At 39.0% G+C, this 19,215-nt stretch overlaps 1 protein-coding gene across 1 annotated transcript in view; it reads right to left on the bottom strand.

Annotated features, from left to right (window-relative positions):
• The window catches only part of TOP1 (DNA topoisomerase I), an 89,549-nt gene that overhangs the window by 47,822 nt on the left and 22,512 nt on the right, over positions 1-19,215 (bottom strand). The window contains exon 3 of the mRNA XM_036121381.2: positions 10,213-10,315. Coding sequence (XP_035977274.1) covers positions 10,213-10,315 — 103 coding nt within the window. The remainder of the gene's footprint in view (positions 1-10,212; positions 10,316-19,215) is intronic.

Here is a 19,215-nt window from a genome sequence, read left to right as displayed (position 1 = left end):
TAAAACCTTTGGGATAGCTGCTCCTTATTTTGTCTTCCCATGAAACTATACACGGTTGATTCAGGAATCTAAGTTTAGGAACGCTCGATCTTTCACTATGTTCTACCTTCCCCTGTTCTCTTTCTCAATGAAAGCCATTCCTAGAAAGAACATTAGTCCGCTTCACTAGCAACTGGCTTTCTGGGGCACCTACCTGTAAGTGTATACACAGCCCTCCAGTTTTCAGCTTTGCTATTCGTTATCATACTGAACAGAGATCAGGGAAGAAGTCAGCAAACGACAAAGCAATGAGACAGTACCCAGGCCACCCCCAGAAAAGTGAAAAAAGTCAATTATTTCCTCTGCCTACTAACCAGAGAGAAATCTATTCAGGAAATTCAAAGTTCCTGCTAGAGTAGTAACCCTGTCATAGGTCATAATTAATCAAAGACCAGAATGAGATGGAACTATCAATGTGCCCTTCCAAAGGAAATCACTCTCCTCTATTCCCAACGGTTTAGATAGAAGAGAGCAGGGATGGGTTTTTATATACTAAGTGAGCTCAGATGATTCAGGACTGAGGACATCTTGTGGTACAAGGCATCCCACTGTAGACTTAAAAATTTTTGTTTATGGAGTCCTGAACACAATACTAACAAGTCAACTTGTCAAATGCGTTCCTGTCCCTGACTCCAGAAATAGAGCACAGAGTACTGGGAGTCCTACCCCCTCATTCGGCAGGAGGGCTGGCAAAGAGCAAGACCCAGTGTCAGTCTTTCCTAGGAAATCTACCTGAAGTTAAGTAGCAAATGCATTTGGGGGACAAAGTCCTGTGATAGAGAAGCCTGTCTGAGGCTGTGCGCCACGGAAGGTTAGAGGCAGGATTTGGCCAGTGGTAGAAAACAGAGTCAATCTGGGATCAGTTAGACTGACTCATCATCATTCAGGATTTCCTAACATGTACCTCTTTTTCCAAAAGGTTTAAAACTAGTTTGACTTTCATGGTGGCTTAAAGAGCAGCATCTTTTCCACTGATAATGAGCTGACAGAAAGTCTGACCAATGTAGAAGATGAGTTCGTATGCTGACTGTTTTAAGAGATGTTACCCTCTTCTTTACACTGATCCTGCCACTTTTCCATACATAATAGACACAATATGTCAAAGGCACAAAAAAAGCTTCAGGAGAACTGAAGGCTACAATAATGGCCAGCTCAGAAGCAGTGCACAGATGACAGAAGCACTAGAAAAGCTTCAGTGGGGCTACAGAGGAACAACAAACCAGAAGAAAGGCTTACTACTGGCCACAGCAAGAAACCCAAATATCTGAAGGAAAAATATACTTTGGGGCACCTGGGTGGCTCAGCCAGTTAAGCATCTGCCTTCAGCTCAGGTATGATCCCAGGGTCCCGGGATCAAGCCCTGCATCAGGCTCCCTGCTCAGCGGGGAGTCAGCTTCTCCCTCTCCCCCCCCCCCCACTCGTGCTCTCTCTGTCTCTCTCACTCTCTCTCAAATAAATAAAATCTTAGAAGAAAAAGAAAAGAAATACATTTTAAGAATGAGTGTAGTCTGGGATACACTGAAGGCCAAAATACAGATAATAGCTAGCATTCCTAGAACCTCTGTAATGGTCACATTTTTGGATGAAATATGTTCATTGTTAGAACTCTGGGAGAGAAAATACCAATTATTGGCCAGCTTCAGAAGCTGACTCCTTGGCTCAGGGCTCGTGTCTGTCTGGGAATAAGATCCACCAAACTAGCAGAGCCTGGACAAGCAAAAGTCAATGCCAAAGAGAACAAATGGAAAGATTCAAAGCCACATCTCCGGAGTGTTCATGCCTGTCTTATGCTTCAATCAGCTAAATTCCACTAAGGAAAAAGGTAACCTACACTATTTTTAAAGTGATAGTGAAAGTCTATGACTTCTGCTGAGGCTGAGCAAAGAAGGCTGACCAGGGTTCCTGTAAGACACTGAGGCAGAAGTGTAGAAGTAGGGAAATGGCAGTAGGAAGCTAGGAGGAAAAAATATTTTTCTTTTGGCCCAGGAAGGCACTTGCTACCCCTTTAAGTGGAAAAACAACAACAACAAACCTGTGTCTGATATTCTGGGAAGCTAGGATACTGGCTGTGGGAAACCATTTAAATCTATTAAAGAAAACAAAAACAGTCTGTCCTCTATCACCAAGAAAAATATTTAACAGATATTTGAATAGCATTAACTGCCACGCACTCTTCTTAACAGTTTAAATCCTCATAACAAAACTCTGAGGTAAGTATTCGTATCTCCATTTTACAGATGTGGAAACTGAGACACAGAAAGGTTAAGTAACTCATCCAAGGAAACACCTCTAACGAGAGGTAACAAGGATTTAAACTCAGGCAACCTAGCTCCAGAATCATGCACTAGACCATTCTGTTACATAACTTCTCAACAAAACAAAAAAGAAACACTGCCAGAGAGAGAAGGAGGCTTTCTATCTTCTGAGAATAAGACTTAGCTACTAATGGCTAAGAGAATAAACTCATCCTGCTACCAGCCCGCTCCTCAGGGCAGCAGAGCCCAGCAGCATGCAAACCAATGGAATCACAGGGGATTCCTATGCAAGAGCCTTGAAGAGCTGCCAAGCTGTGGAGGAAGGAGAGACTCATGGCCCCTTCAAGGAAAGCAGGCAATTATGGCTTAAATAACATTTGCTAAATTAAAAATTCTAAGCAAATTCAAAGGTTGTCTCCGGGAAAAGAATGCAGCAGTCAGTTCCTCAAAGATTCTAAAAAATGAAGATTTCCTAATGCACATCACCATTACAGGTTACTAAATAAAATCACAAGAATTATGAAAACTTGTAGTGGAGTGGAATTTTAGAAATTATTTATAGACCCCTCATGCAGTTGGTGGCTAAGTCCTCTATCTCCCTTTCTCAATTATTTTCAATGACTTCTTGCTCCCTTCAGATTCAAGTCCCAACTTTGTGAAATAACATTTAATAGTTTTGCCTCTTGGGCCCCATTTTCTATCCCACCTTCTGTTAACCCAGGGTCCACCTAACTGGATTCTTCCCAGAGCAAAGTACATCACAGAGTGTCCATGTTTTTATAATGCTTTTCTCACTGTCTGGAAATGCCATCTTTCTAGCCATCACCTTCCCTTGTCATGATCTTAACCATCTTTCAGTGGCTAGCTTAAATACCCTTTCTACCATGAACTCTTAAAAAAAAAAATTATAGTTCATTATAATGCAGCTAGATGTAATTGAAAACTAGGGCTCCAAACTGGATGTTATCGAAAAATACTAAATTAGATTCAAAGATTACCAAAATCGACAGCTCTAATTTATCTGAATGATACTCTACCAGGATTTATGCTAATCACCACCACCATCATTTCAATTATTTAGTATGTTACCGTTTCCAAAGAGCTTTCATCTGCAGAACTCCACTGAACTCTCCCCAACAAACTTAAAAGCTTGACCAGACCAATACTGCTATCAACACTTGACCAAAATGGAAAACAAGACCCCAAAGTTAATAAGACACACAACTAGTAAGATGTAGGACACAGTAAATGATAGAACCTGGCCTCTCGACTTCTTTGTGTGCTTTTCACTATATCACAGAGTCCCACGTGAATGGTGATGGTACTTCAGTTTCCTCCTTTCTAAACTACCCAACTTCTCTACCTGCTCAGGTTAAATGTCCATTTCTCCCCCCAGACATGGTAAAATATGGGGATGTGCAGATAAATGAAGGGCTTTGGCAAATAGTTCACAAATAAGGGAGGAAAAATGTCTTTTAAATTTGATTCTGTTAAGAAAAACTTCCCCTGAGAACTGGTTGCTTAACTCCAGTGCATTTTCCTAGGATCCTACATTCTCTCAATTCTAATTCAGGTAGAATTTGGAACTGAAGGGAAAGCAGGAACCAAAAGCGTCCTTATCCTCAGATGTTTCTCTCACTGACTGTACAGATCAGCACTGCCGACATGGCTGGAAAAGCACTTCCCTTACTATTTCACAGCAATGCTTTTCTGTCTTCCCTGGCTTTCCACACATTTGTCACTCCAGCCTGAGTGCCAGGCTTACAACTGGCAAGAGACACACAGTCAAAAACTAGCAGGAGGGGGGAAAAAAAAACCTACCAGGAAGAATCTTGTTTTTCACATACCAAGTCCTTTATTTCTAAAGATTCTTTTTTTTAAATTTATTTTTTGACAGAGAGAGAGACAGCGAGAGAGGGAACACAAGCAGGGGGAGTAGGAGAGGGAGAAGCAGGTTTCCCGCGGAGCACAGAGCCCGACGTGGGGCTCGATCCCAACACCCCAGGACCATGACCTGACCCGAAGGCAGATGCCCAACTGAGCCACCCAGGCGCCCCATGAAGTCCTTTATTTCTAAAACCAACCCCCACCACAATTGCTTTTAATAGTGTTGTTTATATAAGTTCTAGTATTGAAGATAATTTATAGCGAAGAATGCAACTTTTCAAGGAAAGTATCTGGTGAGATCCTACAACCCCAGCCCAGTGATTCCTTAGCATCTAGAAAGAATATTCCTTTGGTTTCTTTTGGGAGGATTTATTTTTACAAAGACTTGAAGTACTAAATATTAATGCTAACAGAAAGAAGCAATGTCAGAGACAAATAACAGAAGAAATTATTTTTATTTGACTTTGGTATAAACTCTTCCTGCAATATTATAAGGCCAAAAAGGCAATATTCGGAGATGGGGTTTTCACAGGGTCAGAATTTAATGAGATTAGTACTTCTACTGCCAAAACCTTCCAGACTCGGGGCCCAAAGAGAAAGAGGCAGTGCCTGAAAGAATCTGGCATTTTATAATCTGAGCTGCTAACTGCATGCATATGAGAAGGAGATGCTTGCATTTACACAGTTTAGCTCCACAACTAACCTTCCTTAGGGCAGATTTTTTTCTTTTTAGTAAAAGGAATAATGCAGTGGAGAAAAACAACGATTCAGAAACCCTGGTCTCTCATCCTTGCTCTGCTAACACACCATCATGTGACTTTGGGTATGTCACCTCAGACTCCTGACCACACAAAGAGATAAGACAGAATGATCTTTTAATACGCTCTCCTTATTTTGTACCTTAAGTAAGAATACAGGAGAAAGTATATGACTAAGATGGGATCTCCTGAGGGATGGGTCCATATCCCATTCTGTCTCGGCAGAAAGGCTGGTGTCCCATTCTCTGACATTCCAAGTATGCAGCACATGTTACTATGTGGGAGAAAGAAGCCTCCTGGATTTGGGTCCTAAGTGTAGCCTAATGAGAAATGATTGATGCTTTTATCTAGCAGAGGAGGAAAGACATAGAAACACATTAGTATAAAACCTGTTTTCTTATAATAGCAACAAAATCATGCCAAATTGATTAGCAAATACTACAATAAAACGAAGCATTTTTAAAAAAAGATTTTATTTATTTGAGTGAGAGAGAGAGAAAGAGTATGAGTGGGGGGAGGAGCAGAGGTAGACTTCTCCACCCCCCCCCCCACCAGCAGGGAACCTGACACAGTGCTTGACACCTGTTACTCCAGGATCACGCCCTGAATCAATGGCAGATGCTTAACCGACTGAGCCACCCAGGTGCCCCTAAAATTAAGCATTTTTGAAGAGAACATGTTAAACCTTAAATATACTGGGCTCCTCAGAGATGACTTAACAATCTTCAAAGTTTCTTTAATCTGCTACAGAAGGAAAAAAAAAGAAGCCCAGAACTACTAGAAAGATCAGAAGTCACTTAAAAAGGAACATATTGTATAGGACTGTACTGAAATACAGATATATAACCAATACACTTGCTTTGTTGCAAAGAGGTACTGTGTCAACAGAGGTCAAAACAGAAGTATTAAAAAGTCTGTTTACGACACATAATCTGGTTAAACTGTCTTAAACTTACTCATGTGAATTAGAGATTCAGGGCTAGACTTAGTCATGTGTAAACAGCAACCCAGGCCAGGTTTTTCCAATGCCTCTTGGCAAACAGGCTATTATTTCTTGAGTATTTTGATTAGAAATGAAGAAAATATTAAAAGGCACAAAATTGTGTTAGAACAAATTCCTGAATTTGCCTATGCTATAATCTTGGAAAAGTATGCTTGACAGAGGTACAAAATACCACCTCCTCATATTTATGAAACAGTTCACAGTTAAAGAGCTCTTATACTTATTGACTCCCCTAAGTCCCCTATGAAGCGTGTATTAATATGCAGGAACTGAAAAGAGGAGTTGAGAAAGGTTAGGCAAACTAACCAAAGTCATGTGGAACCTAAGCCGATGAACCAGGATGAGGCTTTCTTCTAGACAAAGGCCATTAAGCTACAATGGACTTTCCAAGAAAAATGACACCAAAACATATCGTTTATTTTTAAAAAGGAGATTTTGGTAAAACACAGCAGGGTCAAAATGATGTCCCAAAGCCTTTTACACCACTTCTACCTAATCTTTTCTCCCACAATTTTGGTTGGTGAAATCAGATGTGCCAGAGAAAAAGGGGTCTTTAAAGTTTGTTTTAAATATTAACCTTTATTTTTTTTTAAGTTTTTTTGGACAGATTCATGATAACATAGAAATTAGCATTTCTTTTTTTTTTACATAAAATTTGCATACCATAAAGTTCTTTGGTTGCCTTTTTAAAAATTTTTTTGTTATGTTAATCACTATACATTACATAATTAGTTTTTGATGTAGTGTTCCAAGAAATTAGCATTTCTTTATAAGCATTTTCCTCAGGTGATGAAGTCCTTCATGGTCAAAGATTACCTCATTTTTTTGGTACTTCACATCAACCAGCACAGGATAAACATGGCAGGCGGAATAAAAATACTTGTTTGACATGATCCAGCAATTCTACTCCTAAGTATTTACCCAAAGAATTGAAAGCAGGGACTCAAACAAATACTTGTATACCTATGTTCACAGCAGTGTTATTCATGACAGCCAAAAGATGGAAACAACCCACGCATCTGTCAACATGGGAAGAGATTTTTTAAATGTGGTGTAGACACACAATGGGAGTATCATTCAGCCATAAAAGAGGAATGGAATCCTTATATGGGACAACATGGATAAACCTTGAAAACACTAGATTAAGAGAAATAAGCCAGACACAAAAGGGATGAGTATTTTGTGATTCCACTTATATGAGGTAGTAGGATAGGTAAATTCATAGAGACAGAAAGTAGACTGAAGGTGCGAAGGGTGGGGAGTGGAAGGAGAATGGGAAGGTATTGTTTAATGGGTTCGGAGACTATTTGGGATGATGAAAAATTTCTTGAGATGGACAGTGGTGATGGCTGTACAATACTGTGAATACACTTAATGCCACTTCAAAACGGCAAAACAAAACAAACAAAACAACAAAAACCCCGGCAAAACACGTTATGTATTATTTTTACCAAAAAACACAGTAAAAACTTGTTTGAAAAATGGGATGGCCAGGGGTAACAATCCTGTAGAAGATTAAGACTATGTGAAAAGAAGAGAGATGGTAATTGGTGTGCCCATAGGTCATCCAGTCACTGATTTAATATATATAGATTAGTTAAGTGCCAGCTATCTGCCAGATACTACACTAAGCCTTGAGAATGTAAAACGAATGAAACAGACTTCAACTCTGCTCTCAGAGACCTTAAGAGTCTAATGGGGACTACAGAAAGTAAAGAGACAATCACAACACCAATGCACCTTGGTAATTACTATGATAATATATTCAAGGTGCCAGAGAACACACAGGAGTGGCACTCAATATGAGGGGGTGGGCAGAAAGGATACCTGAAAGAAGTAAAGTCTAAGCTGCAACAAAAAGGATGATATTAAGAGGGCAACAGAGTCTTCCAGAACCAGTAACAGCATGTTTAAAGCCCTAGGGGTATATTAGAAAACATGTTGTGTTTGAGGAACTGAGAGGTTCCACAAGACTGGATATGGAATATGAGAGAAGGGTATATGGCAAGAGAGGTAGCAGAAAGAGAGAGCCAAAGGCCGAGAACTGCTATGCGCACTGGAAGAAGATGAGAAAGGTGGCCAGACAGGTGGAAAAGGACAGAGGCATGAAAGGCAAGGGAAGTGGTTTTAAGAAGGAGGGCTGGGCCCAGAATGTGGAGTTATCTCGGCAAATGCTCCATGTGCCAAAAATCTGTATTCCGCTGTTGTTGAGTGGAATATTCTATAAATTTCAAACAAATCAAGTTAGTTGGTGATGTTCAAGTCTTCTAACATTGTAATGATTCTCTGCTTATACTATCAATTGAGAAAGAGGCAGTAAAATGTGACTATAAATATAAATTGTCTATTTCTCTTTGTAGTTCTATCAGTTTTTATTTCATGTATTTTAAGGCTCTGATATTAGTATATAACCATTTATAATTGTTAAGGCCTCCTAACTGGTTCCTTTTTATCTTTATGAAATGAACTTCTTTATTCTTGGCAATATTCTTTGCTCTCAAATCCACTTTGGTAGATATTAATATGGGCTGAACAACTATAAACTGGAGAAGAAAAGATACATGTGAACTGAGGCCGGATTCAACTACTAGCATTAAATTCACCAGAGTAATGAAAATGAGAACTACATGATCAAGTGGTAAGAAACGAGTGAGTGGTGAAGGAAAAAAGACCATAGGAGTGGTAGATGATACATAAAGTAATGTCCCCACTAGAGAAAATCTGGTTATTTTAATGATTCATAAAGACTTATTCATAAAAAGAATTCATTAGAAGTATCTTAAAATTTTTAATGGTTCATAAAAAGAACAGATTAGAAAGCAATTCTCACTTCTAACTTGTCTGTAGACAATAAGCCAAGCTAATGAAGCAGTTCTAAGAGACTGTAGGCTGAAGGCACTTGTTCCAATGCACGACTGATCTTTACATTCCCCTTTAACAAAACTTAGGCCACTGTGGGAATATCAGATAGCATTCTCCCCAACAACTGCCTTTAACTCAAAACGGAAGCATAAGTCCTTATTTTCAACAAGGGGTCCCATATCCAAAGATACCCTAAGTCTTTGGGTTTAACCACTTGCTTCATACACCAAAAAAAAGAAAACATCTTTCTGAGGCTTGAATCAGAGGGCAGCACTACTGAGTTTCATTTATACTGGTGGTCACTGGCTTCTGTGAGAGCTGAATGCTTCTGATAATCTGATGAAACTAAGAATGCTCTCTCCAGGAAAATCTCATATAACCAACCTTTTGCATATGATTTTAGGGGGTTCACAGACCACAGAAGCCTAAGTTAAGAAGTTTTAATTTATACCCATTAAAGTACAGAAAGAATAAAAATATATATACATATACCCAGGTGCCAATCCAGTCACCTTTTTTTAGGCAAGTTCTCTGGATATCAATGTGTTACAATCAATCCATAGCTGACTTAGTTAAAAATTATATATATGGGGGCGCCTGGGTGGCTCGTCGTTAAGCGTCTGCCTTTGGCTCAGGTCATGATCCTGGGGTCCTAGGATCGAGCCCCACATCAGGCTCCCTGCTCTGAGGGAAGCCTGCTTCTCCCTCTCCCCCTCCCCCTGCTTGTGTTCCCTCTCTCTCTGTCAAATAAATAAATGTTTTTTTTTTTTTAATTATATGTATGTATTTTTTGTGAGGGGCAGGGGCAGAGAGAGAATCTTAAGCGGGCTCCATGCCCAGTGCAGAGCCCAACTTGGGGCTCGATCTCACAATCCTGAGATCATGACCTGAGTCGAAATCAAATGTCAGACTCTCAACCAACTGAGCCACCCAGGTGCCCCCCCAACAAATTTTATCTTTTTTAACAATTTTATTTATTTGAGAGAGCGAGCGAGTGAGCAAGCACAAGTGGGGAGAGGAGTAGAGGGAGAGGGAAAAGCAGACTCCCTGCTGAGGAGGGAGCCCGACGTGGGTCTCCATCCCAAGACCCCGAGATCATGATCTGAGCCAAAGGTAGAAGCTTAACCACCTGAGACACCCAGGTGCCTCCCGGCCCAATTTTATTTTTAATGAGCTACATATTGAAAGAAAATCATACTTGCTTTGTACATCTTGATCTGAACAATAGCATCCCCAGTAAGGCCTGAATTGATCAAGGTTACTCTTAGCAACTCTGGAATCAAATACAGTCTCTCTTTACTCTGCTATCCATGCTATTTACCTGTGGCTCAAGTTAAGGTGTATTCCAGGTGGGCAAGCCAGTCAACCCACTGCCAAATGATGAGGGACTTGCTGGTTTAACCCTTACCTGTTGCTATGTTTAGACTTTTCTCGGTCCTTCTCCTTGTCTTTCTTGTGCTCTTTGTGCCGGTGTTCTCGATCTTTGTGTTTATCTTTGTGTTTATGAGAATCTGCAACCATAAAAGATGAGTCAGTTAAGAGGAGTCATAAGCTATCTCCTGCCCACCTACCTTGACAAGCTGGTCAAGAAGCACAATGACAGGATTCAAATGGCAAGATAGCCATAACAGCACACTCCATTGGAAGGAAAGATTTCACAAAGCCACTCAGACAAGGCATCCCATTACCCTGCCTCTAAAACCAAGACAAGTGTTGCAAACACCAAGAGGAAAGGGGAATTCTACTGTAAAAGGAAGCAACAGTTTGGCATTCTTCTCCCTAGATCTGGTACTATTGATACTAAATGATAAATGACACAAAAGGATAAATCTTGAACACTGACTCTCAAGATCAAATGGTCATCTCTGTAAGTTTTGGAAAAATCCAAACCTCGAGATATTTTTTCAAGAGATATGTTTTTAAATCAACTATAATAAAGTATAATTTCTATGCAGTAAAATATATACATTTCAAAGATACATCATCCAAGAAAGTTTCCCTTATGCCCCTCCCCAGTCAATCCCAATCTTGCACCCCCACCCAAAGCAACCAATAATTTGCTAGCACTACGGATTAGATTATGTCTAAAGTTTTACATAAATGAAATCACACAGGATTTACTCTTCTGACTTCTTAGCAGGTTATTTTTGACATTCATCCATGCTGCTGGATGTAACAGTAGTTGGTTAAGATTTTGCAGCTGAGTGGAATCCCACAGTTATGGATATACTGCAGTTTACTTACCCATTCACTTGTTGACATACATTTGAGTCGTTTCTAGGCATTGCTTATTATGCATAAATCTGCTATGAACATTCATATACAAGTCTTTGTGTAGTACATGTTTTCATTTCTTTTGGGTACATACTTAGTAATGAAATCACTGGGTCATGTGGTAAGTATAACTTAAACTTTATACAAAATTGCCAAACTCTTTTCCAAAGTGGTTGTACTATTATACATTCCCACCAAAATGCATTAGAGTTGCAACTGTTATAAAGTCTCTTACATCTAGTTATTATCGATCTTTAATTTCAGCCATTCTAGCAAGTATATAGTGGTATCTCACTGTTGTTTTAATCCAGTTTCCTAATTAAGTAATGGGCATCTTTTCATTTGCTTATTGGCCACTCATGTATCTTCTTTGGTCACGTATCTCTTCGAATCTTTTGCTCATTTTAAAAATATTTGTCTTCTTATTACTGAGTTTTGTAAGAGTTCTTTATACACTGTAGATTACAATTTTTTTGTTAGATATATGTATTGTGAATTTTTTTCACAAAAAATATTGTGAGTTTTACAGAAGTAAAGGATAGGGTACATTTTTTAATTTATAAGGATGTCCAGTTGTAGTACCATTTTTTGAAAAGATGGCCCTTTCCCACATTGAATTGCTTTGGCCTATTTATTGAAAATGAAGTGGCCATATAATCGCAAGTCTATTTCTGGACTCTATTCTATCCTTACACAAACACACACTATTTTGATTACTGTAGCTTCACGGTAATTTTTTTTAACAGTAAGTTTTGAAATCAGGTTATAAAAGTACTTTAGTCTTGTTCTTTTTCAAAACTGTTTTGGCTATTCTATGTCTTCTGCATCAGTTTGCCAATTTCCAAAAAGAAGAAGAAAAGCCAGCTGGCAAGATTGTGTTCATAGGACAATTTGGAGAAAAATGACATCAAAACATTGCTGTGTCTTTTGATCCATGAACATGGTATCTCTCCCCATGCATTTGTTAGTGACTCTCAAATTTTATTGTGTTACCAGAATTATTCCAAGAGCCTATTAAAAACGTGGCTCACTGAAGTCAGGTCACCCCAATGTTGAATATGAATCAACTGGAAGTTTATGTACCCAACACATGTGTGATGGTTTTAAAATTTGTCGGTCCAACAGATTCTTTGATATTCCTCTGTTCAAGGGGTATGGCCTAATTTTCTTGAGTACAGGCTAGACTTAGAAATTCATTCCTAAAAAATAGGGCAAGATGGAAATGTCAGTATGTGACTTCTGCCACCAGGTCATAAAAGGCACTGGATCTTTCTCCTTGGTCTGGGGGAAGCCAGGTGCCATACTGTTAGGTGCCACACTCAAGCAGCCCTAATGGAGAGGCCCATGTGGTGAGAAATTGCCATGTGAGTAAACCATCTTGGAAGTAGGTCCTCCAGTTTCAGGTAAGTCTTCAGACAAATGCAATCTCATGACAGAAAGACAGACCCTGAGCCAAAACCACCCAGCGAAGCTTCTCTGTTTATAGGTCAGATTTACCAAATAAGAATAAGAATAAGATACCTGGCTCACAGAAACTATATTAGAAAACAAGTGTTTGTTGTTTTAAGCTATAAACATTGAGGTAACATGCTTTGTGTAACAACAGATAACTAATAAAAATGTATAGGCAGTGTATGTACTCATCCCATTCCTGGCTCACAGCAAAAAAAAGTCACATTTGACATAATCCACTAAGCATCTATTCTGTGCCAGACCCTAAGGAAACAAAAATTTGATGAGATGTCCCTAGCTATAAGAAATTCTCATCCCACAGAGATGGGAAAAATAAAATCATATGGTGTCAAAAAAAAAAAAAAAAAAAAGCAGGACTTAAACCCAATCTTCCATGTAGCATACAGAATTGTAAAATGCCGAGTCAATCCAATACACAAAGGTGGTGACCCCTGTTCACGTGACAGTAATACTCATATGACATCTGCCCCAAACTAAGGACTTAACCATAATAATAACAAAACATGCCACCAGCTCTACAACCTGGAATGAAATCTGTGTTATTTGAATTTGTTTATAGGTCAGATTTACCAAATAAGAAACAGAACATCAGGATCTGCTATTATGGCCCAAGAGTATGGCAAGGATATAATATTTTTTTTAAAAATTGCTCTGTGCATAATTCAACAAACACATACAACAATATGAAAAAACTAGAAGACAGACACCCAAACGTTAAAAGTAGTTATCTGTGGGTGGTAAATTTATGAGCAACCTGAGATTTTGTGTGTATACTTTGCCTTGTTTTCCAACTTCCCCCCCATGATCATGAATCACTTTTACAATAAAAAATAAGTTATTTTTAAAAAATTACCATGATTTATCAAAGATTTGACAAATACACGTGTATATAAGGAAAAGGTAGTTTAAGTCACTAAAAAAGAACTAAATTTAAAGAAAAAGGAAATTAAGTAAAAGATGAACTGAAAGTAATTCCAGGTAGGTTTCAGATAACTAGTCTGACAATGACAATAACATTATCTTTTATTTTTTAAACATCTTTTTTTTTTAATTTTTTTTTTTTTTTTAAACATCTTTTTAAGGGCACAAAACTTCAAAACTGATTTTAAAGCCAGGTCCCCAAGTCTTTTAAAGCAATTGTTAATCTAAAAACTCAAAACCAAGATGTCTGGTAAGAAACTGTAAGGCTGTAGTGGAATAATTCCAGTGATACAAATAAGACCTAGGTCAAAGATCTGAATCCCAAGTGCCCTTAATTTCAAAAGAAGTTAGTACATGTCTGTCATATGCTCAAACTGTGCTATGTGTAGTGTGACAGGTACCAAAAAGTTTAATATATAACAACTTCAAATATCTGAATGGCCATCGTATAGCTCCACATGTCAGACTGGGTCCTTCTAAGAAGAAAGGACAAGTAAAACAAAATGGGGCGCCTACAGAACACCAATTGTGTATAAACAAATAAAATTACCAACTGACAGAGAAATGTAGAGATGATCTACACTAGGGTAAACTGATAGAGAAATAACCTCTACAGATGCACACAGAAGTACTTCCTGGTGAATGGTGTCTGGAATTTGCTTTAAAATATCCTCAGGCTAAATAAATAAATAAATAAATAAAAATAAATCTGGGGGATATGGGAAGAGATAAAACAAGATTGGCAAAAAGTTGAAAGTTACAGAAGTGGGGTATAAGACACACGGGGAGTTCATTATACTACTCTCTACTGCTGTTCATGTTTGAGACTTTTAATAACAAAAGCTAAACACTATCTTCCAGCTTCTTCCCTTCTAATCCCTATTTTTTCTTATTACATAAGGATACAACAAGGAAAAGACTAGCTTAGTCCAAGAGGGGATTTGTGTTAAGGAGCAGTAAGAGAAAGATAAAGTTTGATAGATAACACTAACCCAAGAGCAAGGCTGTCCTACTCTAAGGACGACAGGGAGCCACCTCAAGCAGAAAAGGAACAAAATAAAAGCCATACTTAAGGAAGATTAGTTGAAGGGCAGTGTGGGTAGAAAGGTAAAAGCAAAGTAACTAGCTAGCAGTTTTTTAAGCAGTCTTCCAGAACTCCATAAACTGGCTGTGTATAATAAATAAATTCAGAGGAAGAATCAAAGACTCAAAGTCTTTGGGTCCAAGTGATTAGCGGAACAAGGTGCTTTCGCAGACACAGGAAAGCTGTACAAAGATGGGCGGGAGGAGGAGAAGACCGGAGAAATGATGAAGCTGACTGAAGTCATACACCGTACTTCAGTTAGCTTCATCATTTCTCCGGTCTTCTCCGTACTTAAGGCCACATTAGAACATCTGACTAAAGATGTTGGTCAGAAGAGAAGCCAGTAAGTGAGAAAGTGAAGCCAATAAGAACAAACTGATCTATATCCCTCATGGTAAAAATATTTATAGACAGTAGACTAATGGCCTTAAAGATTACTTCAAGTATGTACCCTTTCCCCTTAACTGGAATTCATCTACGAATAGACTGTTAAAATGTTTTGGAGAAAGGATCCTGCCACTTCAAGCATCTGTTAATGCAAAAAGAACTGTGTTGAACTTGACCATAGATTAGAAGCATATAAAACCACCAGAAAACCTCATTCTTTGTGATTTCAGGCCACCTAATAACCTGACAACACCTGTTCCAAATGCATGCGTTAAAAATTTTGAGATGAAGACACGGGAGAACACCCCTGAAATAAGGCAGCCCTGAGAAAACAGAAGACATGTAACAACTAATTCCTTTCACTCTAACTTAATTGAAGTTACTCCATAAGGATAGGTAGGTAAATGAATAGCTTGAATAGGAATCAACATCTTTTGTTATTATTATCTAAGGTGTTCCTTGAGGTTAATAAAGATTTTAAGTAAAGAGACTTCCAAATGACAAGAAAGGAAAGTATCTGTGTTATCTCAGGACACATTCTCAGGAAGAATTGCTGGCTAGCATAACATAAGCACTTGACAGTTAATGTGCAAAAGAAAAGGAAATCTTTTACTACTGGATTCAGAATTATATTCTTAGGGTTAATTCAGTTTATAAGTATTTCTAATATCTTCTTAAATCCAAAGTGCCCTGATAAAGACTCATCAGACGTGAACTCAACCCTCACAGAGCTGACAATCCAGTAAGGTAATTAAGATATGAAACCAAAGAGCCATGGCCCAAGGCACTCAAGAGAAAAGGGGCACTAATTTATGTGCTAGAACCATGCTAGAGTACTTAGAAACGCTACTTAGAAATGCTGTTTTATTCAATTTTCTTACCACTCTTACAATAAGGAAATATTGCCATTTCACAAAAGACAATAGTAATAGCTATCTCCTACTAAATGCATACTCTGTGTGAGGTAGTATGCCTCCTGGGCCATCTCTGGTTTCCACAACTCTGGGTGGTGCCAATTTTCAAATCTGAGACACATTTCTGCCTTTTAACATCTTGAAAAAGTTCATATAGTTCATATAACTCCTGTGGAAAGGGAATTTAGCAGTGTCTAACAAAGGTAACAAACACAATCTCTTTTGATGACCCAGCAATCCATATGTAAGAATTCACCCTGAAGACACACTTCCAAGGCAGAAAATTTATGCTGTTCTACGCATACAAGAAGGCAGAGAAAAATTAAGTCAACAGAGAAGAAACCTTTCTAAATTTGAGACTTGCTGAAATGTATTAAAATTCCTTTCCTAACCCCAAAATCTCAAATGTCAAATGATTAACATTAAAGTAATGGTTTTCATTGCATCACGATGCTCTGATATTGCTCCGATATTCAGAAACTACACACATTTTTTTTTTTTTTTTTTTTAAAGATTTTATTTATTTATTTGAGAGAGAGAATGAGAGAGCGAGAGAGAGCACATGAGAGGGGGGAGGGTCAGAGGGAGAAGCAGACTCCCTGCTGAGCAGGGAGCCCGATGCGGGACTCGATCCGGAGACTCCAGGATCATGACCTGAGCCGAAGGCAGTCGCTTAACCAACTGAGCCACCCAGGCGCCCACACATTTTTTATAAAGGTAACAGACATTCCTCCGAATGTCTTCACATGAAACATACAGGTGTCAGGACCTCCATTTCTTACACAAGGGCAGAATGTTCTTCTTTTCTGCCCTCCTGCTATTTTTCCGAAAGGATAGTAAAACAGCAGAATTACTTAATTTATGGACATTTTGAAAAGTCTTAAGAGTAAAAATAATTGAATCTAAGTTTAATGCCTCTTTTGTAAAGTAAAAAGTAAAACGATGAGGGGAAACAGCCTTATTCCACCAGAGAACAAGAAGAAATAAAGAGCCTGGGTCCAAGAGGGCAGTGAAGAGTGAACATAGGCTCCCTGAAGGAGGTAGTGTTTAAGCTAAGTCTTACCAAAGGACAGAAGGAGTTAGCAAAGTAGGAGAGGGCATTCTTGGCAGATGAGCAATTAAAGTCAACTGTCAATTACTACTTGTTTTATTTTTTTGCTGAAAAATTCATCTTCTCATGATTGAGGAAAATTAAGTGAGATACACTTTCTGCCAGCTAGGAAATGGTAGACTTGATTCTTGCAAGGGACAAATTAAAAAATAAGATCCCGGGGCACTGGGTGGCTCAGTTGTCTGCCTTCGGCTCAGATCATGATCTCGGGGTCCTGACATCAAGCCCCGTGTCAGCGGCTCCCTCTCTCTCTGCCTTCTCCTGTTGTTCCCCCTGCTTGTGCTCTCTCTGTCAAATGAATAAATCTAAGAGGAAGAAAAAAAAAAAAAAAAAATCCCAGCATTACATTTTGCCTCTCTAAAGCCATGTGTCCCAAAAGCAGTTTCTTAAAAAAAAAAAAAAAAAAAAGATACAGATGCACTCCTACTTCTTGTAGCTTTAGAGTCCTAATCCTCAACTTAGATAGAAGGGAAACAAAACACCTAGGAGTAAGAAACTTCAGTATCAAATAAATCCAGCAAAACTGAATCCAACTATTATAAAGTCCCTGAAGCTGGCCTAATCCCAGGCTCACAATGAAGCTGCAGGTTTGGAAACCAGGTACAGAGTCAGCTCCAAGTAGCCAAATCAGTGTCAAACCAGGCATAAGATGAAGAGTTCACTCCCCACTAGGGAAACCAGACACATACACACATTATATGAAAAAAGAAACCAAAACACTTTGTTAAATATGTTCAAGAATGGGGGCACCTGGGTGGCTCAGTTGGTTAAGCAGATGCTTTCAGCTCAGGTTGTGACCCTGGGGTCCTGGGATCAAGCCCTGCATCGGGCTCCCTGCTCAACGGGGAGTCTGCTTCTCCCTCTCCCTCTGCCCCTCTCCCCTGCTCATGCTCACTCACATGGTGCTCTCTCTCTCAAATAAATAAAATCTTTAAAAAATAAAAATATGTTCAAGAATGATGCAGTTAGCAAAAAAGATCATGCTATACCCTAATGCCAATTATGGACATTACAGAATAGCAGAGAATGCTGGAAAAGACTTCTGAAGGAAGATGGAGGAAGCTTCACTCTGGTTCAACAGAGTGAAAAATACCTGATTCAAATCCTTGTTCACTTACTGTATGACCCTGGGTAAAAGTCACTTTAACTACTGGGTCTGTAAGAAGGCAGCAAAGGTCAGTGATTTAGAGCTTCAAATCTCTGTTCATCAGCTTAGATACCTGTGACCTCAGGAAACTCACCTCTCCTACAGATGAAGAAACCTGGGCTCAGATTTAAGTGACCTTAAGGAATTTTCTTTCAAAAGGCAGTCAAAATCCTTGTGTATGGTTGTAATGGAATTCCTGGCTAATTTCCACAAAATTACAAACTGTCAATAAAGTACAACTATTACTGAACCCTCTTCATGATTAATTTACATAGAACTAAATCAAGTCTACCCAATCATTCCAAATAACTCAAGAGTTCAGATTCTATACATGCATTTAAGGCAGCAACCATGCCAATTCACCTTGCCCAACAAGCCAATGACAAAAGGCTATCTGATTTTCTTACCTGTCTACAGATACAGGAAAGAAAAGCACTTACGAATAAGTGAAACTGGCTTGCTCTAACAATCCTATACCCAGAAGCGTAAAAAACCTATTTACAAGTTTTAAGGGATGCACTGATAACACCAGTTAACACCATCCCCATAGAAACATTTGCATTAGTTTAGCTGCAATCAAGGTGGCTAACAGTATTGCCAAGCCTCCTCTACTCAGGGTCTCTAATGCAATTGCTATTCAACCCCAGCATAAACATTTACACTTTGAGAATAGGCTATGGGATTGGCAAAGATTACTGATCATTTTATTAACTATTCCATGATCTTAAAGCATTGTGCCACTCCACCATTCTCCTAAACTATTAGAGTAATCAGATCAGGGCAGAAGAGAAGAATCCTCTGCTTACTTGTAAACAAAAGCAGAGATTTTTCTGGTATAAAAGAGCTTTGTGCCATGATTTGAGCCAGACCTCATTTACAGTGATGACAAGTTTTGAGACTTAAAACAGCTGTATAAGATGATAGGCTCCTCCTCCAAAGATAGTCCCCAAGTGTATGAAGGATAGGGGTGAGGAACAGTTATCCACCAAAAGCTGCCTGCCTTCCCCAAGGAGGCAACTTTGTCAAAGTTAACCTCTGCTCGGGGCGCCTGGGTGGCTCAGTCGTTAAGCGTCTGCCTTCGGCTCAGGTCATGATTCCAG

This window comes from Halichoerus grypus, chromosome 10 (assembly GCF_964656455.1).
Source record: "Halichoerus grypus chromosome 10, mHalGry1.hap1.1, whole genome shotgun sequence".
NCBI lineage: Eukaryota > Metazoa > Chordata > Mammalia > Carnivora > Phocidae > Halichoerus > Halichoerus grypus.
This window is presented reverse-complemented; position numbering and strand designations above follow the sequence as displayed.